This window comes from Canis lupus, chromosome 14, assembly GCF_048164855.1.
Source record: "Canis lupus baileyi chromosome 14, mCanLup2.hap1, whole genome shotgun sequence".
Taxonomy (NCBI): Eukaryota; Metazoa; Chordata; class Mammalia; order Carnivora; family Canidae; genus Canis; species Canis lupus.
Window position 1 is genome coordinate 7,443,602 of NC_132851.1, and position 23,728 is coordinate 7,467,329.

General features: G+C 41.9%; 1 protein-coding gene across 1 annotated transcript in view; it reads right to left on the reverse strand.

The window, feature by feature from the left end:
- Positions 1-23,728, reverse strand: part of DPYS (dihydropyrimidinase) — a 77,044-nt gene that overhangs the window by 4,916 nt on the left and 48,400 nt on the right. The window contains exon 8 of the mRNA XM_072774195.1: positions 7,871-8,078. Coding sequence (XP_072630296.1) covers positions 7,871-8,078 — 208 coding nt within the window. The remainder of the gene's footprint in view (positions 1-7,870; positions 8,079-23,728) is intronic.

Genomic DNA, 23,728 nt, shown 5'->3' on the forward strand with positions numbered 1-23,728 from the left:
TGGTCACAGTGGCCACCATGCATCTTGCACCTGACTGTCCAGGTCGAATGTGCACACAGTGCGACTCTTTCTCTGCTTGAGGCTCTGGGTAGGCAGGGCATGATTTCCCATCAGAATGGAGGTGGGACGTTAACCACTCCGGCCCCTACTGCCACCTCAGAAACAAACCAACCCCCTCTGGGGAGGCTTTGCTGCTCCACACTTCACAGTCATCCCTTTTGATAGATGACTGGACAGGAATCAAAGACAATTTAAGTTCTGGTCCCAGGCCTCCCAATACTTTTCACCTTTTAATATCCTCTTATCCTTAGAGAGGTGGGTTACATAAACTCTTTAATGCCAGATCCACATCTTGTTCATCTTTGTACTGTCTCCTGCCCCTGGCATTGCACTCTGTGTAAAATCAGAGCCTCAAAAGATGTCCATTGTGACAAAATGGAAAGGTGATGGCACTCGTTCTGAGACTCGTAAGCCATCACTGTGTTATTCAGAAGCTCTGTAGCATGTTTGTTTTCTGGGTAGATCTAACCTACAGCCCTTGTTCCTTCTCTCTAGTGACAATAACAAATCTCTATCTGAAGTGTGAAGCTGCCCAGCCCTGACGTGGCCCCTGACATCTGGTGAGACCAGTGTGTCATGCTCATGGGCAATCCTAAGTGGTCGGGTCTGAAACAAAGTGGGCTTCATTCCCTAGTATCCTGGACGAGTACAGCGATTAGCACAGGCTCCATCCTGAGGGTCCAGCTAAACCCCCACACCTAATTCTTAGAGGACATTTATGGAAGAGCAGGATGAAGAAGGAGAGGGTGGAACAAAGAGGGCAGCTCTCTTCTCTGCCTGCCTTCTCTTCTCCATGTTCTCCTGGTTTTCTTTCTCAGGCTCCTCAGCATCTGGAGGTTGGCAGCCCCAGACCTCTATCCCAAGCTCCCTTTCTTCTCTGCCTACACAGGTTCCTTGGTGGCCTCAGACTTACGGTTTCAAATCTACATGCCACCATTCCCAAATATTAGGTCCAGCTCTGATCTCCCCCAATCTCCAGACTCCTTTATTCTAGTGGCTAAGTGACCTCATCATGGGGAGATATAAGTGTCCCCAAAAGACTTGGAATTAAGCCCCGCAAACTATAGGTGAAACTGAAGTAGGATTTAAGGTCTCTGAGACCAAACACTGCTGTAATATCTAAGCCTATATTCCTAGGACTTTGCCTTTTTTTTTTTTTAGATTTAATTTATTTATTCATGAGAGAGACCGAGAGAGAGAGGCAGAAGCATAGGAAGAGGGAGAAGCAGGCTCCTCGAGGGGAGCTCAATGTGGAACTTGATCCCAGGACCCTGTGATTGTGACCTGAGCTGAGGCAGACACTCAACCACTGAGCCACCCAGGCGTCCCTTCCTAGGACTTTGGGTAGTACCTGGTGCTCAAGAAATATTTGTTGAGTGAAAGATTTCTTAACTGTAGGACTTCTTAAAACTTTTCATATGATATTGGGCAATATAAACACTTGAGAGTAATATTATCTATAATCATGTGACAGCTTTCTTAAGGTGCACCTCCAGGGACCAGTGTCCTAATGGAAAACATACCCTCAGAAGGTTCGACTGTGTTTTCCCCTGTTGTATAGCCTGGTCAAAATTCCCTCTGTATAGGTGGTTCAAAATTCAATGATGTCACCCACCAGCAGTTCTTTCTATCTTGATGATATCACAATCCTATAAAATGGCTTGAGGATAAAACCTTGTGAGAGGCTATCCTAAGTAATACATGGAACACAGATGGCACCTCATCTGGTAGGGTGCTGGTGGTTTTCATTGGTAGATGAAAGTTCAGTTTAGGTTTACAGCATTTAATGATGATTGTCATTGTGATGAGTTAGTTGAAAGATAAAAATAAGAATTACATTGCAGTAATAAATAAAATGCAAAAGTGCAACAAATAAAATATTAATTGTAGTTACCATCAAACCTGCATAACTGCAAAATGCTTTTTGGTTAGCTGATCAGGGTAAACAAGAAGTTTTAAAGTTGATAGTTTTAAATGTAACTGTATTGTTTGCAGAGATAGAGTGCCAGGATGCTAGCTGTTCTGAGACAAGGAAGAGGAGGTTCTGATGCTGAGCCACTCACGGAGGCTAAGAACTTAAAATATCAATAAAAACAACAAAACAGAACTTCCAGATTCCAAATAGCAAACACTGGCTCAACATTAAACAGTCCAAATGAGCAGTAACTGAAATCCATGCCCGTCTGGTGAACTCAGAGGCACTCAGGATACATTGAACCGGGCTTTTCAGGGACTGTGAATCCCCAGTGCAGAAGTAACCCTTAGGTTCACGGAGGTGATCTGTAACAGGGAAAACTTGCATTCTGATAATATTTTACAATCCACCAAATATTTCCATTTAACCTTTGACATACCTGCTGAGCTATTTCTCAAAGAACAGTATGACAAGCTGGGCCCTCTCATTTCAGGGCCGGTTCCTCTAGTAAGTTTTCCAGTCTGAGGGTAAGCATGTGCAGGAGGGGAGCTTGGAGGGGTGACATCCTGAAGATGGGAGCAGGTGGCGATGTGTGTGAATGGGGATTAAACTTTGTGATCAGTATGTTGCAGCAGCAGAGAATAAAAGGACTAACTTTGAAGGTAGAAAAATCTGGGTCTGAATTCTGACACTGCCACTTAGTAACTATGTGACCTCCTTAAGCCTCAATTTCTTACTTTATGAGATTGAGATACCTCTACTTGCCTCAGAAGGTTGTTGTAAGGATTAAACTGCTAGGGACATAATTGGTTAACAATAAATATTTACTGAGTGAGTGCTGAATGCACAAAGACTATTTAGAATGTCCCCGTATACAGTGGTATGCTGGCAAATGTTAATAACCAGCTCTGCCTCCCCTTTTCTCACCACCCCAAAAGCCCTATCTTATAGCACTTGCCTATTTCTGGGGTGTGAAGACTCCCACCACAGCTGATTTCAAGCTACTGAAGTGACATCACTGAATGAGGAGTGGGGACGAGGGACGCATAAGTATCTCTCATGAGCCAAAATGAACCAACTCCGACAGAGGTTTCACCTTTTGTAATTATTAGCAATTAATCTGAGGAAATTAGGATATATGGCAGTTATGACATCTCTTAAGCTATTTTCTCTGAGCTACCACATTGAGAAAGACATTGACACACTGTTACTTCAGAAATGGAGAACACTCATTTCAAGGACCAGATCAGCCAGCCCTTCAATTTTATCTTATCTAAAAGGCAAATTATGCTTATTGTTGCAAAGCTTTAAAAGTTTAAAAGCTTTGGCAGCAGAGCTCTGAAACCATGTATTGCTCCGTGAAGCTATTCCTGTTTCTCTATAAAATGCAATGTGACCCTGATTTCCCAGAATAGATTGTGTTGCTTAATACTGAAAGAAAGAGAAAAAGAGATGACTTAAAGAATGTCTGAACTTCCAAAGTGTGGTGAAAATTACAAATCTAAACACAAACATTCTAAAAAATATAATCTATTTGAGTGCCAAGAGCTATATTTTGGGGGTTAAAGAATTAACAGTATGTAAGTCAATTTTGTTTTTTTTTAAGATGCTCCTGAATATGTAAGTTGCTGTTGCTTTTTTTTCTTCTCTTTCCTTCATTCCCCAAAACTCTCCCTTAAGTGACTTTTTATAAAAAAAAAAAAAAAAATGAAATATAGGGCAGCCTGGGTGGCTTGGTGGTTTGGTGCCGCCTTCAGCTCAGGGCCTAATCCTGGAGACCCGGGATCGAGTACCACGTCGGGTTCCCTGCATGGAATCTGCTTTTCCCTCTGCCTGTGTCTCTGCCTCTCTCTCTCTCTCTCTCTCTCTCCTCTCTCTCTCTCTCTGTCTCTCAGGAATAAATAAATAAAATCTTTTTTAAAAATTGAAATATATATTTTATTATATTTATCAAATAGTTTGATGCCTCATCTTCTGATTTAAATTTTCTTCCCTTTGGGATCAGTTGCTTAAATGTTAAAATAAAGTGACAATTCCCTAAAGCTATCAAATTGGATAAAAATGTTGCCTCTTTCCTTTGAAATTCTTTACTATATCTAGTAACAGTGATAGCTGCATGGCATAATGCTGGTAAATTTTATTAAGTAATAAAATCATGGACAAGAACCAAGTTCATAGACAACTCCACTATTTGGGATGAATTAGGGGGCAATCTTCTGGGTAAATCAATTTAAATTTCTTTCTATGACCTCTGAAATTATAGTCTTTGCTCCTTCCATTTGCAGTTTGTTTGTCAAATTCCTACTACGTACCAAGCACTGGGCATGAAAATATAAGATGATGTCCTCAAGGAACCAACACTCCAGCCAGATCAGCCGAGTTCTGGAGCAGCTGATGTGTCTCTACCATCTGTTCTTTGAGAGTCCAGGATGGTAAGTGATTAATTTTCTTGGGTTGGATAACAAGCACACAGGAGAAATTGTATGTGCTGTTTCTGCTTGCCTTCAAACTCTTATCCTCACTCACAAAATAACCTGAATATTTTAAGTGAAAAACCAAAGCAAGAGCTCTAATAGCCTAACATGAGTTTAAAATCTAGAATGCCGGGCATCCCTGGGTGACTCAGCGGTTTAGCACCTGCCTTCGGCCCAGGGTGTGATCCTGGAGCCCCGGGATCGAGTCCCACATCAGGCTCCCTATATGGAGCCTGCTTCTCCCTCTGCCTGTGTCTCTGCCTCTGTGTGTGTGTCTCTCATGAATAAATAAAATATTTAAAAATAAAAATAAAATAAAATCTAGAATGCCTAACAACTCCCTTTCTTAACCTTAGTGTGATATTTTTCTTCTATAAAATTATCTTTGCTTAATGAAGAGAAAAAATAATGTTTGAAATGGTTCCAGGCAACCTCCAAACCTCATTTTATCCATTTTATTTGATACTTTTCCCACACCAGTGTTTTCCAAAATAACGAATTTCCCTGTGCTTTAAATTTCACACTTATTTTCTTGCTTTATGAAGGTCCCACAATACAGTGGGAGTCAGAAGCCATATCACAAATCCTGGCTTTTATGTTTACTTACTGCTCATCCCAGGGAAAGTTATTTAATCTTTCTGAGACTCAGCTTTCTCTTTTATAAAATGAGGATATCTACCATATGGCTTGTGATGCAGATTAAGTAAAATAATGAATATAAACTACCTGATACAGTAAGTGCTCAGAACAACACATGACAATAATGATAACTGTCACTTATTGTAATTGCAAAAACAATAATGCACTTAAATGCCTTAAAAGTTCATCATATCAGAAGAAAATACTACAAAAATAAAGTAACTCACAAAATTGATAGTGAATTCTTGAAAAAGGAATTGACATGAATTTTGCCACAAAACATAACATGATCATTTGGAAAGGAGAATTGATGCAGCCAGTCGTTTGGTGATCTCTGCTGCCTCAAACGTTTTCTCTACAAGAAGAAGACTCAGGCAGCCATTTAAATACAGTCCATCAGGTGTCCCCAGTTAGTCTAGCATCCCTACTGGTGAGCAACTGGAACTAATGCCAGGAGCAGCTCCTTAAATCCGCTTCAAGTGTCACCTAACCTATCACTCAGTTCTGTTGATTCTACCTCCTTATGATTCCCTAGGTCTCTCTCCCTCTCAGCTCATCCCCTGGATTACTACTGCAGCTTCATAAATGAATTAGCTGATAGTGATGCCTCCAATTCAGATTAATTATTTTTTTGAGAGACTATTTTTTTTCACACCAAATGCTGTATCATTTACCTCCCATTAACTCATTTAACTCAATCTTTGTGATCTATGATATCATTTATTGCTCACTTATAGTTTTTGGAGTCAGATAATCAGAGATTATGTTTTGACCCTGCCACATTCTATCTGTGTGACCTAGTGTCTTAATTTCTTGAAGATTGTTTCCTAATCTTTAAAATAATACTTCTTTCCCTCCCAGAGCTGTTACAGTGACAGCACCCAAGCCCTCACTTACATTAGGTTAGCACTCAGCAAATGTTAATATTGCTGTTATCTATCACATAAATGTTCAGAAACATATAGGATTCTTAGAGTCACTATCTTATAGTCACTGTCACCTATCAATGTCAACATTTACAAATTAACCCTAGCAAAATGAACTATAATCTTAAACATTTTGACTGATATCTAGTATATAAAGAATTAAAGCACCCTGAGAATTGAAAACATTCTGGAGTACTTGTTTACTTAAAGCTTTAGGAAGTGTTAAGAACAAACAACAGGGGATCCCTGGGTGGCTCAGCGGTTTAGCGCCTGCCTTTGGCCCAGGGCGCAATCCGGAGTCCCGGGATCGAGTCCCACATCAGGCTCCCGGTGCATGGAGCCTGCTTCTCCCTCTGCCTGTGTCTCTGCCTCTCTCTCCTCTCTCTATGACTATCATGAATAAATAATAAAAAAAATTAAAAACAAACAAACAACAAATAGGATAAATCTTGTATAATGAACTCTGAGAATCCACAAGTAAAAATTTCTCAAAGGCGTAAGAGGAAAAATCAAACAGACTACAAGATCCAAATGGAATGCACTGAAAAATAGCCAGAGGACTTTGGAAAAACAGAGGTATATTTTAAAATGGAAGGAAGAGAGAGAAGCCTTAGAACTAATCCTAGGGTTTCAAACTCTATGGTCTATATGGCCAGATGAAGAACATAGCAAGTGAAGCCTGCTCAATAAAAATCAGGAAGGCCATTCAGCCCTGGCCTCTTGTCCCCATGGGGGATTAAGGGCACAGGTTGCCTCCTCCCATCCCAAGTCCAGCAATTTGTATGGTTTTAATCTGAAAATTTTCTGACATGTTAGTGTATTTAGTGAGATGAATTTTTAAAACACATTACATTTTAAAGTAAATAAAGGTGTGAAAGCCCAACAAATATTATGAACAAATACCTCTTTTATAATAACAGATTTACTACAAAGTCTTGAAGGAACTTTGTTATAGATTTAGTCATCAAAAGAGGAAAGCAAAGAGACAAAAGTAACATCTGACCCCTACTATGTGCCTTCTATTTAAAACTCTCATTTGAGTCTTACAATTTGTTAAGGAGGAAATGTTATCATTCTCTAGATGAAGCAACTGAGCCCAAGAATAGAGATCTTGTTTTTGGCCACACACCTAGGAAATGGGAAGGGCAAAGTAGGATTCATATTTCGAGCTACCTAAACTCAAAACTCCACCTTTGCTCTCGCGGCTATTAGAATGAACCTTCATACATTCAAGAATAAGGAATAGCATTTTTTGAGGAGCCATTCACTGCTAAGTTCTGAACAGTTTTGCACAGAAGCCATACCTCTTATGAGGTGTGCTCCCAGACAGACATGACAGCATGCCATGTAGCCACTTGACAGGAGACTTGGCTCAAGGGCTGCCCCAAGGCCTTGCTCAATCTATCTCAGATTGTATGGTAGACTAGGATGCTTCCACTCTTTTTTCTCTCTGCTTCACCAGGGTAGACTTGAATTGCAGTCTGAAGGTTCTTCCAGCCTTTTCTGGCTCCCTCCCATCTTTTCACACACGTGTTTCCCCTAATAAAAACATAAGTGTCTGCTTTCTGGACACTGACTACCTCAATTACCAAAAGTCCCCAGAGACCCTAAACTTGCCTGGGGAAACCTGACTTGGTCATGAGGAAACCCTCAAGAAACACACCAATCTGCATGAGAAAGGACATCTATCCAATAATGATTCTTTCTTTGAAAACTGGTATTTTTCTAGAAACTCTCCTATCAATCCTGACATCCCAAGAATGTGTTAAAGGAGGTGTATGTGACAACACCACCACCAACATCTAGGAACAGGTAACAGTCCAGCCCCTGGTAACAGCCACTTCTGCACAACTCACCTGGTCCCGCTGTTTGATCCGTTTGTAAATATACTCAGCAAATGGTTTGCGAGGAATAAACTTCCCATCCCCTGCCGTTACATTGAAAACTCCAGCTTCATACACCACTTTTCCTCTGGAAATAGTCACAACGGGCACCCCATGGCAAACCATGCCCTCGAAGATGTTGAAGTTAACAGCCTGATGATGAGTTTTTGCCGAAATAGTCCTGTTTATAAAAACAAAGACCCCCCAGATCATCACCAGTTCATCTGTCAAATATGAAATATTAAAAGAATGACTTTAGAAGAAAATTTAGCAACTCTATTAAGCCATATTAAGCTTTATCATTTGAACAAGCGACTTTAAGAATAGAACATAGCATTAACATTTCATTACAAAGTAATTACATTTTCCGAGAGAAAAACCCAATAGATCAGTTCTTACGGTGATTAATGAGGATGAAGTGGGTGAAAGGAAGGTATTGTCTCTCACATTTACATTTTTAAATTAATTTTTACAACATGTATAAGTCTGATGAACATACTGACCCAGTCCCCAGCTCTACAGAATTTTAACATTTTGCAGATGCAAAAGGCTTCTTCTTTACCTCTCACCCAAATCCCATTCTTGTCCCTCCCTTCCCAAAGGGAATCCCTAACTGGTAGTTATCAGATTGAATTTGGTAGTTATCAAGGAGAATTGTATCTTGAATTTCTTTTTTTTTTTAATTTTTTTTTTAATTTTCATTTATTTATGATAGTCACAGAGAGAGAGAGAGAGAGAGGCAGAGACACAGGCAGAGGGAGAAGCAGGCTCCATGCACCGGGAGCCTGATGTGGGATTCGATCCCGGGTCTCCAGGATCGCGTCCTGGGCCAAAGGCAGGCGCCAAACCGCTGCGCCACCCAGGGATCCCTTGAATTTCTTTCCCTTGTCTGTAGTGAAACTGAAAACATAAGGATAATAAAGTAACAAAATATGTTAGAATATAATCTCTTAGCAGGGTCTATGTCATCCATTTGTATATTCATCATCATTCTCAGGAGTTTATTAATACTTTCGATCTTACACAATATGATCAATGACTTCCAGGCTACTTGGAAATGTTGGATGTCTTCTTGCCCCAAATCTCATTTAGTGGAAAGAGGTGGGGGGGAAGAGATCTGGCAGCTGTGAATAATACGAGCATAATCTTGAATTCTGGTAGAAGTTTCTACATGCCCTCTTAGGAATGGACGGAAGAGAAGTACTTTGCTAAACATGCTAAGGCTGAGTTCAAGGAAGAGCCGCCCAAGGCCCCCCAACCCTGATCTGGAAGGATGGAGCTAGGGGATTCAGGCTTTTGTGTGCTGCCATCCTAGAAATGGATGAGACAATGCTGGTCTGAATCATGGGTCCAGAATCCTACACCCAAGTACTCACTTGGTATCCAACCCTAACATGTCCAAACAGAATTCTTGATTTTCAATGCCTCCTACAACTCCCCCACTTGTTCCTCCCTTGAGCTATCATCAGGCCTATTGATTGGTTCTATCTCCAAAATAATAATAATAATAATAATAATAATAATAATAATAAATCCCAAACCTGCCCACCTCTGTTGCTCTCCATCATTCCCACTGGAGTCCATGCCACCATCATCTGTCATGTGAGTGACCCCAACACTTCATACTGGCCTCTTTGTTTCCCCTCTTACCTTCTTATACTCTTCACCACTGTCCACAAAGAGAGGCCTTAGGAACCAACTTAATGATACCAAGAAAAGTTGCAAAGGGGCACCTGGGTGGCACAATTGATTAAGCATCCAGCTCTTGGTTTCTGCTTAGGTTGTGATCTCAGGGTTGTGAGATCGAGTGCTCTGTGCTCAGTGCAGTCTGCTTAAGACTCTCTCTCCCTCTCTTTTCCCCTGCTCCCCCCTTGAATAAATAAATGAATAGTAATAAAAAAAACACCCAAAAAGCAAAAACAAAGAAAAGTTAAAAAGATAAAAAGAAGAAGAGGTAGTTACAAATACAGCAACAATAATTTCAAACACTAAAGAGGAGGGAAGGCTACTAATCTAATTGTAAGTAATGTCACTAAAGTAGGAAAATGAATAAAATATTTAAAGGGTTACTAAGAATAAAATGAGTAATGATGAGTTATGGGTTGGTGATGAGAGATATAAACTCAAAGAAAATAAATCAAAGGAACAAATAGAGGAGCTTCAAACTTGCAGGTTAAAGTGAGTTTTTCTGACCACCACAGTCTCTTTCTCATATTTCCATGGTCTGGCACTGCTACTTTCCTACCTATCACAGTTACACACTCTGGGGTTTGTTTTGTAAAAATGTAACATAAACATGACTGGATGGATATATCAACCACTAGATAGAGAAAGAAAAATGCATAAAAAATTCATGCTGAAGTGGTTACTAAATACAAGAATGGGAGGCAAATAAGGGGAAACCCTAAATCATAAAATTCTATTTTACTGATGGGAAGTTAACAATTAATTACTGATCCTCTTAGGGAAATAATCTAACAGAAGAAATAAGCTCTATACACTAAGACTGTCATCACAATATTGCCTAAACTATTTAAAATTCAAAGCATAACAATTTCCTAATGATTATGCAATGGAATATCGGGCATCTCTGAAAGAATTAAGAATTAAAAATATGCCGAGGAGGCAAAGAAAATGAAAAATGCATAATAATACATGTAAAAACATACGAAGTATGTATATCTACAAGGAAAATATATATGCAGGTGGACAAAAGCAAGAGGAAATATACAAAGTAAAGTGTTTTTGTGGGCTCGGAATAACTGAATATGCAAACAAGAACAAATATGAAAGCTAAAGGTCTGTTACAGCGAAATGTCAAATCAAGTTTCTCTGCCTCTGCCAAATAAAGGTCATGACCTTGACTTTCTCAGCCTTGGGAGTGCAAGAGAAAGACGACAATTAGGCAACATCTAAGTGATTCTTTATAATAAGGCATTATGTAAATGAGTTCCAATTAGCACAAAATGTAAAATCTAGGCAGTATCACCAGCAGCAAACAGAATGTGCTTCTACTTTACCATTGAAGGTGTCTGGCAGGGTGCCACTCGTCACCCAACCTTTGCCTTCCAGCCACAGCTGCAGTCCTCCACTTCTGTAGGAGCTTCCACACTTCCGGATTTTGGTGCATGCAGTTTTCTTCACTCCAAATACCCTTCTCCCTGCTCCCATCCACCTTCCCTAAGACGCCACTCAAGAGTCCTAGTGCCACATTCATTACAACTCAATAAAGCTGGGGGGTGGGGGGGGGGGGTTAAGGAAGAGACTCCTGACCTTGAGAAGTTGACCCTGATGATTCCAGGCAAAGCTGAGCCTTTCTTCTGTGGCCTAGCACTACCTGAATGCTAAATCATCTACCAAACTCTTGACAAGCCCCTCTTTTCCTACTTGGTGCACACTTTAGGACTGAAATCATGTTGCTTTACCCCCAGCACACAGTAGGTATGTAATAAATAGGTAGGAAATGAACAAAAAGAATCACACGATTTTCCTTCTGTATGTTTTATTTCCTGCCTTCACTGTCCTACAGGACGTGACTGGGTTTTGCAATAGGGCACCAAATTAAATGAGAGGCAAACATCTAATCCCAGAGTTCCATTGTATACTTAACATTTCTGGTGAGCTGTACACGCTCATTACTAATACAGACATACATCAATAAATAAATTGTTATAAGTATCATTCTTAATTGCATCTTATTAAGTTATATGAACTGCTTGCTCATCAATACCTAGCAATATTTAGCAATGCCAATTGTATCAACACTAATAAGTACACAGGGAAGTATTATTACCCCATGTCCCTGCTGATAATGCTGAAATAAAGCTGTGTGAGAGCTTGCCCAAGGGTCACACAGTTTGGTTATCAATCAACCTCTGAGAGGTCAGAATAACTTTCACTGGAGAATCCTGAATATATGCAACCCCACCATAAGAAAAAATATTTTGGTACATTTCAACATTTAATTGTTTTAAATAAAAAAAACAAGATAGTATCATCATGAGATTTCTAAAATTATTACAAAATGTATTTAAAATCTATTCATTACTAGTGCAGGGTGGGACATGTGGTCCATTAATGGAATGAACGCAAGTTCAAAGTCACACAATTGCCTTTGTAAGGATACCTGTTGTTCCTTTGAACACATTCCCTTAAAGGCAGAGGCCTTCAGTTAAGACAAAAGCCAAGAACATGCCTTCTACCCTCCTTTGCAGCGGGGGCCCAGTTATGGAATCCGGCCTCCTCCAAAATAGTGCCTCACACGAGCCTTTGATGGCAAGCCGGTGACTCTGGATGCAGGTGTCACAGGAATCCATGTTGGTGAAGATGCAGATGGAGAAATGGTGTTTTTCAGGCCCGCTGTGACAGAAGGTTACCGGTGGGGCCCAGCCTGGCTCCCCGAAGCCACCTATGGTAACTGTGCCTGGGGGAAGCACTGAAGTTCTCCGTTGCCCTGGAGGGCATTGGTCGTGGCTGTAGAGCCTCTCAGCCTGGTCCTCTGGTCCTTCTAGAGATTCTCTGAGCTACCCAGTGCCCTTTAATACATCTCTCTTCTGTTTAACCACCTAGAATAGATCTCTCTTGGTTGATACATCTTTTTCTTTCAATATTTGCAGTGTGTCTCTGGATGTTTAGAAAAATCTTCTGTGATTATCTCAGGAGTATAAAATGGAGGCCTTTCTTGAGCATGAAGCCTGAGCCCAACTGCTCTCCAGGCCTTGTCCCTATGACGGGTCCTGAGCAGAGGTGAGCATTAAGCATTGTCCCTTCACTCTCCGCGTCGGGACACTGTCATGTAGGACACAGGAGTGGATGCATCTTTCTCAGAACTTCATGGAAAAATGATGAAACATCCCCCAGGTTTTCATAAGTTGCTCACAGGGGCTTCCTCAGATGCAGCACAGGCCCAGGCATGAAGGATAAAGTCAGGCTCCTCTAACCTCCCCTGCAGAGTTGGTGGGTCTCATGTCACCTGCTGAGCTGGCAGTGCTTGGGACATTGAGAAACCATTTTGGAAGAAAGCAAGATCATGAGTACCCAGATTCTGACTAAAAGAGAGATTGAGTCCACGGGTCATACGTCATCATCATAAGGTTTAGTAACATTGTGAGATAAATCGGAGCAGATGTCATGGAGCTTTGCAGTGCATTTTGGTTCTGAAATGGGCCCCACACATAATTCCATCCTGAGAAATGCAGGGTAGCAACAACTGTAGTTTTCTCCCTTGGCTTTCATTCTCCCTTTGTCTGGTGTCAGAACCCCAATTTTTCTTTAAGACATTTTACTTCCCCATTGGAGGATAATTGGGTAAGACAGGCATGGTGCCATGTTCTTACCTAACTAAGGGATGGGCGATTACCTTTGTTTCCTAGCAATCTGAATCACTGGCAGAGTGAAAAAAATTTAAAAATGATTGGCATGTGCATTCCTGAATGCAAACCAATCCCTGCAGCAGGCTGCCCAGGACTGCCCTGGGCTCCACCCTTCCCAAGCTTGCAGCACTGACTGTTCCTTTGGTCTGTGAGCTCCCCATAGCCTTCCCATAGAGTGTATTTTCGCTTAAGTGAGAGCAGGTTGGTTGATATTGTTTGCAGTGGAAGGTCCTGACTGATAAAAACTTTGTCCCTTAGAGAGCAATCCCTTAATGAAGAGCCCATGGATAATAACTCTGAGGCAAGGTTCTAAAGTTCTGTGATTCAATAGGAACCTATGTTCAACCAGATGTGTCTGCAGCACAGATGCAAATGTGGGGCAATGCTCTGATTCCAGTTGTAAGCCAAACCGAAGAGCTGCGAGATTCATTACCAAATATTTTTCAAATTTAACAATGTGCAAGGTAGCTCAGGAGAGTAGCATTTTAAGACTCCCTTCCCTCTAATTAATGATGGTTAAGCCGGCCTGTCCCGGTGGTGACAGGAAAGATAGGAATGATCAAAGCCTACCCAGCAGTTTAGGGAGCCTGAGGTTCCTGGGCCATTGCCTCTTCATTAGCAGATTCATAGCAAGGGTGCTCTCAGCGGTCACTCTGCCCCAAGGGAAAGGCTGCTCTTTGTTAAGGTTGCTTTGAGCCTGTATCAAAGGGCACATCTCTCTGCAGAGGGTGTCAAGGTTGTCTTGCTGAATCCCAATTATACACATCTTCAAGGCTTAAGCTGATAGGGCAGCAGAAGCCCTGAAGATAACATTAAGCTATTTTCCAACTTAGCCAATAACTTTGATAGCACTCACATCACAGCTGCAGAAAAACATTCTGTTCCTTTGCAAATAGCTTTCTATCAAAGAGCCGTGTGCTCTTCTAGATGAGAAAGTCACTGAAGCAAAGCCTGCAGGAGACTGCAACATCATCTATGTGCATTCGGAGAGAACACTGTAGAGAGCAAGAGGATTTCTGAGAGCAACGTGCATCTTCTTGACCCCAGAGAAATAACTTGTTTAGGTATTTAGTTATATTTTCTCCAACTTGGCCACTCTGGTCATAGCACAGGTGGAGTCCTATCACATTGCCATGAGAACCCAAAAAAGTCTTAAAAAATCATGTCAGGTCTGTTAGTGGTTTCTTTAAAACTATACCTCATCTGTCTGCATTGGGTTATAGGACTCCTTATATATTCACAGGAAAGAATAATCACCATGAAATCTTCCCAACACTATGGAGTAGGGGCTATTCTTATTCTCATGCAATAAATGAGGATGAGACACATGGTAGTTTATAACTCACCCCACATTGCACAGTTCCTGTAGGTCAGGTGAGATAGGAGGTTGGGGTCTTAAACCCTAGACAATGCTGTCCTTGAAAGCTCTATGGGACAGCCTTCAACCAACGAAAGCATTCTTCATCCACTGGAAAACAAATGGGAAGTAGCTCAGCCCATAATTTCCAATGTTTCCTAGTTTGTTTTCTATTTAGCAATAAGTGATTTAAGTATGCTCTTAGAAATTTCTTGAACCAAAATTGACCAGTCATTCACAATGTGATCACGATGGAAGATACTTTTTTTGACATGAGTTCCAACTATTCCAAACTACCTCTTCTGTCAATTTCTTGGACCTGACAAGTTATATAAATGGGGGGCATAGCAGCCACATCTCTGGAAACACTAAATGGTGCTACTTCAAGTACATTGTCATTATTAAGCAAAATTGCTGCTCACTGCACCCATCAATCTTCCACCCTGTTTTCAGACTTTTCCACCTGCCTCCCACAGAAGAGAAAATGGGAATTGCTTCAGCCACATTAGTAAATCTAAGTTGGACAATAACTCGGAATTCTATTGGTGCTCAAGGCATAACGAGACATTTAATGCAGGTTCATAAAAATGCTTCCCAACGCTGACTTAAAGAAATAAACTGATCAGGTAACCCTGCTATTTTTGTCCTTGAAGTTATAAAATACAGATCACGAATGGTGGTGTTGGTCATGGTTGGGTAAACTGAATTTCACAAGTTGACCTTGGAAGTAGGTATCATTCCTTCACTTCCCATGCCTCACACAGCACTGAGCAAACAGAAGGCATTTTATAGACATATTTGTTTATCTGAAAGTAACTTATTAGTAAATTTCTACATTATTACCTAACATAAATATTTCATGTTTTATATACTAGTTTTCAGACAGTGGAGAACTAAAAACGATTTAATGTCTTAAAGGAACAGGAATTAAATATGAATCAGCAAAAGCTAGCATGATTCTAGAATGTATATCCTATGAATATTGAACAGATAAGTGCATGTGGGTGAGGTATGAATATTAGCTTTTGCAAGGCCATTGGCCTAACATATTGGTCAGAGTTAAAAATAACTTGCTGGGGTGGTGTGTGGACTTGGTCCTGTAATTACATTGTCTCTGTGCTGGGAAGTGGCCTCGCCCTTGGCTGCTGACATTATCTGGCAGACTATGTATGGGCATAACTTGGGCAGAATAAACAAGATGTTGGTTTTCTACACAGGAATATGCTGGCTGATATTCACACAGTATCCCTCCTGAAAATTCAGACTAAGCCAGGTACTTAGGATGCTCAGCTCTAATGCCATATTTTAGGGAGAGAAAGGAATGCCTGGAATATAAAGAAAAGACAGTTGAGTTCTCTAAAGAGATGGAAAAAGAGAAGGCTGGGTACCAGAAATGTCTGGGGAACTTCTAAACTTACTTTTTTTTTTTTTTTTTTGAAAGGAAGATGACCTATTTTCCCTCCATCCCTACTGAGGGGAATAAAAAGAGGTAGTAAGCATAAACACTGGCAGATGTAATGTAGTTTGACACTGGAAAATCACTGCTTGACAACTGAGAGGTGCGTTAGTGAAGGAAAGACGCAAAGGCCAGGTGAGAGCGCAAGGAGCTCAGGCTGCTGGAGAAGCAGGTGACGCCAATGACACTGGGCTGCTGGGCCCCAGGGAGTTGGAAAGAATTCCTAGTCTGCAATCCAAGGAAGGGAGGCCTGGCCTCTAGAATTCCTGGGAAGGTGATGAGGCAAGCATAATGTTGCATGATTCTGTTCCCGAGTAATTTCATTTCCCAAGTCAGAAACTCCAAAATATTCAAAAAACCATTTTCTCATAATAACCATAACAAATATTTATGGAGTCTTTACTCTGATAGGCAATGACAGCATTATCTCCTTCAACTTTCACAGTAAGCCTGGGATGATTCGTATATAATGATTATTATCCCTATTTTATGGATGAGAAAACTGAGGCTGGAGAGTTAAAATTGCCTAAGACACAGCTCACATGTGGCAAAGCCAGATTTTTAACTTAGGTCTGTGAGTTCAAAGGCTTCCCCTTAATGATGAAAAGCAGTTCAGTTTAATCACAATGCTGGGTCACCAAGCTCTTTTGGAAGTTGCCTGAGAGGATCAGCAGATAATTATACAAAGAGCACGTACCAATACTGTGCTTCTCCATTTTTCCTACGGCTAGCAAGTTTTACCCAACCCTGACTGCTCGAGGACCATCACTCAACTTTGAATTGATGGAGCTGCTTATGATCCAGCTGTCTAAATGGAATTTTAGAATGTTCCAGACTTGAATGGTATTCAGTTGTGAATAACAATGTAAGCTTTTTAACCATTTCTTGATTTACTGTCTAAAGGCTGTGCTGTGAAAAAATACAGACCAAGAGCCAATGAGGTATGAAAGGCTTCCTCAGTCAGTGTCCGTGTATGAACTGGAGGTCCAGAATATCCAGCGGAGGACATCAATGTTCAGTGAGAAGAATCTTAATCTCCAAAACTCTAAATCAGGGGATGGAAAACTATAGCTTGCAGGTCAAATCAGATTCACAGCCTATTTCTGTAAATAAAGTTTTATTGGAACATAGGCTTGTTCATTCATTTGTGTGTTATCTATGGCTGCTTTTGTACTACAATGGCAGAGTTGAATAGTAGCAACAGTGACTCGCTGGCCCATAAAGCCTAAAATATTTACTATGTGGTCCTTTACAAAAGGAGTTTGCTGATCCCTGCTCTAAATGCCTCCAATGACAACAAAACAAAACAAAAATAAAACACCAAGCCCTTGAGAGACCTAAAACCATCACAAGGGAGAGCCCCAAAGGAAAAAAATTAAAGGCCAGGACAGAAAGAGAGAGAGAGAAGGAGGGGTAAAAACAACAACAAAAAAGAAATAGTTTTTTAAAAGTGCAAAGGAAGGCAAGAAAGATGTCTAAAAAGTTGTGGGGTCACAGGGAGACCGTTCCAGCAAGCTCTAGATTCCACCACTGCCCACTAAGCACCTACTATATTCCAGGTCCTTCCATGTGCATCTATCACCTCACTTAGCCTCTCAACAACCCACATTATGATTTCTGTTTACCATATGAGGAAGTGGAGACTGAGAGAGGAGTAACTTGCCTGAGAAGTGATTAGGCCAGAAATAAGACACAGGCAGCCTGACCCCCTCCCCCCCACCCTGTCTCAGGCCATCAGTGACCACCTCCCCACCTCCAACCCCAACCCCTGCTCAGAGGATGAAAGCAGTAGGTTCCTCTCATTAAACGTACTGAGCATTATCATTAAGATGTGTCAGAACCCTTAGAATTTTCATAGAAATTATCTGCCTTCCATCTGCGCAAGAACTTGGTGGCAGCTAACCCTCTAGTTCAGCTGTGGCGCGGGCTGCTGGCGCATCCACCCTGGGAAAATAGAGCCCTGGGAGCTCTGTCCGAGGGAGCAGCTCTGTCCGAGGGAGCAGCTCTGTCGGAGGGAGCAGCTCTGTCCAAGGGAGCAGCTCTGTCGGAGGGAGCAGCTCTGTCGGAGGGAGTAGCTCTGTCGGAGGGAGCAGCTCTGTCGGAGGGAGCAGCTCTGTCCAAGGGAGCAGCTCTGTCGGAGGGAGCAGCTCTGTCGGAGGGAGCAGCTCTGTCCAAGGGAGCAGCTCTGTCCGAGGGAGCAGAGCAGCCCCGGAGGCCCGTTAGCCAGACGGCTGTACAGTCCACACGTGACCCCCCCCCCCCCCCCCAGGAGGCACTTGTTTCCAGGAAGCACCGTCACAGAGGGAGGCTCCAGGGCTCACGTCATCACTACGATGTCACCTCTGGGGTCGAGCAGGCAGGAGGCTCAAGGCCCAGGGTGCCAGGCGGTGTGGCGGAGAAGCTGGGGGCAGGGCGGCCGTTCCGGGGGCAGGGGCCGCCGCGCTCTGCCGCTGCAGGCACACGAAGCGCTGACCGAGCCCCCTGGGGCACACCGGCTCACAGTCCCCGCTGGTCAGAGAAGGGCACTGAAACGAACCAAGGATAAGCACCTGGCCCCAGGGCACACTGCCGTTCAGGGGAGAGGCCCGACCACGAGCCCAGGAGGCCTGACTCCAGAGACGGCCCTGCTGCGTGCCCCTTCCCTCCCTGCCCTTCGGGAGCCCGTACCCCGGTTAGAGATCAGACGCGAGTCAACAGGCCCGCCCTGAATCCCAGCTCTGCCCTTTCCAGCTGCGATTTGGGGCGAATGCCTAACCTCTCAGAACCTCCGTGTCTTGGCCTTGAAACAGAGAGCCCCCCCACCCCCGTTGCAAATGGCCCCTATGCCTCCGGGGGGGGCAATGGAAGTGAAGCCGAAACTACTTTGCAGCTCCGATGATCTGCAGCCCGCTCTCGAGCGGTGCGCAGCCACCAGGGCTTCCGCGTGGCCTTCTCCTGCACCCTCCTTCAGCTGCTGGACTCCCAGGCCAGGTGGCATTCAGTCCTATGACCCCAGGCGACCCGCACACCACACCACCAAGCGCAGAGGCGACAAGGACAGGCACTGGTCCCACTCCATCTTCCCCACGGGGCCCAGCTTGTGCTATGGCTCCACCTTTTCCTTGCTCTTCTCGCTTTACCCCATCTTGCCCTCCCAACCGTCTGCCTCTGGACTTCAGATGCGAGAGCCAGACACAAAGACAGGAGCCTTGCAGACACTGCCCCAACCGGCTCCTACAGTTGTGGAGATCAATTATATATACACACATGTGCATGTGCATACATATCTATACCCATCTGCATATGGTTGTGCATATGCATATAGACACACATATGTATGCTTGTACACATGCGCAGATATGTGCATGTGTGTGTATATATGAGTATCTGTCTCTATATCGATCTCTGTATTTATTTATTTATTTATTTATTTATTTATTTATTATTATTTTTTTTAAAGATTTTATTTATTCATGATAGTTACACAGAGAGAGACAGAGAGGCAGAGACACAGGCAGAGGGAGAAGCAGGCTCCATGCAGGGAGCCCGATGTGGGATTCGATCCCGGGTCTCCAGGATCGCGCCCCAGGCCAAAGGCAGGCGCCAAACCGCTGCGCCACCCAGGGATCCCGATCTCTGTATTTATATCTACCTGTATTCTCTGAGCCCTGACTGGTTGATCTTGGGTGGGACAGTTTCTTGCAGGGATCTCTTTTTCCTTATCTTTTGCCCTCCAAAAGCATTCACCTTTGACATTTTCACTTGCTCCTCTTACATTTACTAATAGCACCTCAGTGGCTAGGAGCCATGGCCAAATCACCAATGTGAACATGACGATGATAAATAATCACATTCAGTTGCAGCTTCTGTTTTACTGCATGCTTATATGTTAAACCGTACGCTAGCATCATTTCATACATTATTTTATGTAATCCTCCTCACAACCCAAAGGAAGAGGGCTGCTTTTAAATACCTATTTTACAAATGAGGAAATTGAGGCTCAAGGAAGCTGAGTAACTCACCTAATATCATACATCAAGAGTCAAATACTAAGTGCTTGACCACCGTATATTGTTTCCCACTAGAAGAGATCTATCCAGGACACTGGTCTTGAATAAAATGCACATTTATATGAAAATGTACACCTTCTTCTTCCAGAAGTACTAAAGCACTTTAAAAGGAAAACAAATTGTGAGGTATGATAATTAAGGATAAAAACAGAATAGAAAAACTGGAGAAAAGAATGTGGTACCAGGCCCCTGGGTGGATAGTGAATGTAAGTCTACACATGAGATTATACTCATCAGCATAAATTTCCATGCAAAACCTTTCTCCAAAAATAGGCCACCAAAGAATGAATCAATTTTACGGAATACCATCATGTTTTCTTTTAGTCTTTGTGTACAATTTATTCTCATAGGTGCCAGAGAACAACAAATGAGGGATGCAGGGACTCAGAGGTGCCATATATTTAGGAACTAATAATGCTCTCATATGAAAAACAAAACAACCTGGGCCTTTTATCATATTGCTGAAAGCCATGCTTGGGTTATTAAACTCTTCTTGTCTCTGGTTTATCACTTTAAATAAATGAGGTAAAAATTGCTAATGAGGCTTATACTATTACCATATAGAAAGTTAGGTGCTAAGAAATGAGTTTCATAAGTCCAGAATTGTGAGACCACTATTTCAAAGCTCTGACCTACCAGCTGTCTACATTTCTATTCACTTCTGGTTTGAGGCAAAAAAGGAAGTGAAATAAAGAAGTCATCTGGGTGGAACATTGTAGAAAACCCTTTTCCATCTAAGTGTTTATCTTATACTCATTCATTTAACATATATTTATTGATTACCAACATACCAATTAATTACCAATGATTACCAACACATATCTGTTGATTACCAATTTATTGATTGATTCCACATCATGCACTGTTCTAGGCCTTGGGGATGCAGTAGGGAATAAAACAGATAGAAATCCCTGCCTGAATGAAGCTCACACTACTGTCATGCCTGTTTCTGAATTTGCAAGGACCTGTTTGTTATAAACTTCATTCTAACTTATGAACAAGGCCAACTTTTTAATAACAATAATATATATATATAGTGCTTTACAGTTTCCATGAAACACTTTCATATAATGACAGCATTTATTCCTCAATAGAACTTTGGGGGAGTTTGTAAGAAATATGACAGACTATTTAAATAGAGAGACAAGCAATATAATGCTACCAAAAGAAAAAAGAACAAAGGGCATGAATAGATATTTCTCTACAAGAAAAAAAAAAAACAATAACTAATAAACATTAAAAAGTATTCAATTTCCCTAGTGCTCAAATATATTGTGGCTGAAAGGAACAATTTTTACTTGCAAAAATAACAAAAAGAAAGGGGAAAAAAAGATTGTGTCAAGAAAGAAAGAAAGAGAAAGAAAGAAAGAAAGAAAGAAAGAAAGAAAGAAAGAAGGAAGGAAGGAAGGAAGGAAGGAAGGAAGGAAGGAAGGAAGGAAGGAAGGAAGGAAAACTGTAAAAGTTTTCCAAGTATATGAAACCTGGATAAAGGGCCTAAAACAAAATCATTATCTAGAGAGCCTTTCCTGGAGAAGTCAGACATCCAAAAATGTTCAACAGTCCTGTGCAACATGATGTCTAAGAGGCTTCTTACGCAAGTTACTGCTACAACTGTGCCTTGTTGACCTCCCAATTACATACTAAATGTGCAGAGGAGGATATATATATAAACAGGAGTGAAACTGTGATTGACAAAATAAACTGGAATTCTGGGGCTAATGTTGATTTCTCTAAGCCTTTGCCCCTCTAGGATCCCAAGTTCTAAAGGTCATTTACTTTGATACCTCTCTGCTAGTTTGTAAATCTCTCATGTCTTATCATTTTGTGTGATAATGATAATAATGACATTAATGTCTCTTTAAGTTTTACTCATATGCCAAGGCATCAGGTTGAAGGTATTATCTCCTTTCAACAACTCTCAGAGGTTGGTATTATTACATATCTACATTTTACTGGCAGGAAACTGAGCCTCAGAGAGGTGAGGAACATGTCCAGGGTCACACAGATACTATTGGTACAGTTGGAATTTGAATGCAGTCATCCAGTTCTGTTCTAGATCTCATGCCCCTTAACCACTGGGCCACACACCCCGATCGACTACTTTTACACTAATTATGTGGAGTGGTTTTTTTTTTTTTTTTTTTTTTTTAATCAGTCCAATCAGGGCCTGAGTTACATTCAGGGAAGACATTCTCACTCAGCCTAGGGTACAATATATGGCACCCAGTTGGCACTCAGTAAATGCTTGGGTCATATATTAATAAAGCTGTAGTAGACTCCTCTACTACATCAATTTCCTATCTTTCACTAAGTTGTCAGGGAAGAGTTTTCCTTTTAGGGGGAAAAATACCGTAAGCCAATTCCTCCCCACTGCTACCACTTTTGTTGCCATCATCTTGTATGAGGTCTTATCCCCTCAAGCCAGAGTCCACCAATGGCCTCCTGACCATTCTCTCAGACTCCAACCAGTCCTGCACAGTCATCACCCTAAAGTCCTGGGTCATCAAGCTTTCCCAGTTGATGAGCCTACATGCAAGACTGAAACTCTCAAATTCCAGGATGACCAGGTGGGGGGAGAGTTCGTCCGCTAGTCACCTGTGATCAAAAGCACCCTCCTAGGTGACAGACAAGCAGTCCTGGTGTAGGCTCAGCTTGAAGGATTTGTTGGGATGTGGGACTTCCAGTGCTAAAACTGGGAAAGTTCTGGCCAAACCAAGACAAACTGATAATGTTACATTCTCCTCTTGGTCTCCAAATTCTCTTCACCATGACATGCCCTACAAATAACATCAGTTTCTACCTGTGCCAAGTAAAGATCAAGAAGCACAGATTCAGGTCAATTCAAACCCTCACTCAAAGCCATTCAATGGCACATGCTGCTTCAGAAAATCTATACTTAAACTAACACTCAGAGCCCTTGGCAGTTTGCCAGGACCAATCTTACCTTCAACTGCCTTCATCCTGACCCCTCTGCCCAGGCTCTCCGGCCCCTTGAATATATCTTTTCCATTCCGCCTTATTTGCCTGACTTCTCCATCTAGATGACTTTATTGCCTCCTGTCTACTTACCTAGAGCCACCCCAAGGATCCAGTTCATTCAAAGCCCTTTCACAAGCCCAACCCAGCCTCCTGTGAGGTCTCAATGACCTCAACTCAGGACAATGATTCAGACCACTCATTTGTTGTGGAGTGAAGCACACAAGACCCTTCCCACTTCTTGAACTGCTGTGCTATTATTTTCCTCTTCCAAGACTTATTTATCCTTTCCCACCAGAATATCTTGTCTATCCAACCAGAATGCAGCCTCTTTGATGGCAGGTATTACACCTTTATTTATGTCCCCCCATGGCTCTCAGGAATGCCATTTCTTACACAGAGTGAGCATGTAATAAATATATGTTTCTAGATAACTGATTACTACTGTCTTCCTTCGCCCTACCACATGAGGAATTCAGCAACCCTTCCACACAGATAAATGCTCCAATTTTTTTTTTCATGTGGGTAAATTGCCTTATTATTATTCTGCCTCCAGAATCTTAGCTTTCCTTAAATGCCTCATAGAAGAATGAAACTGAGAGCAAAGTATGAGCATTTTCC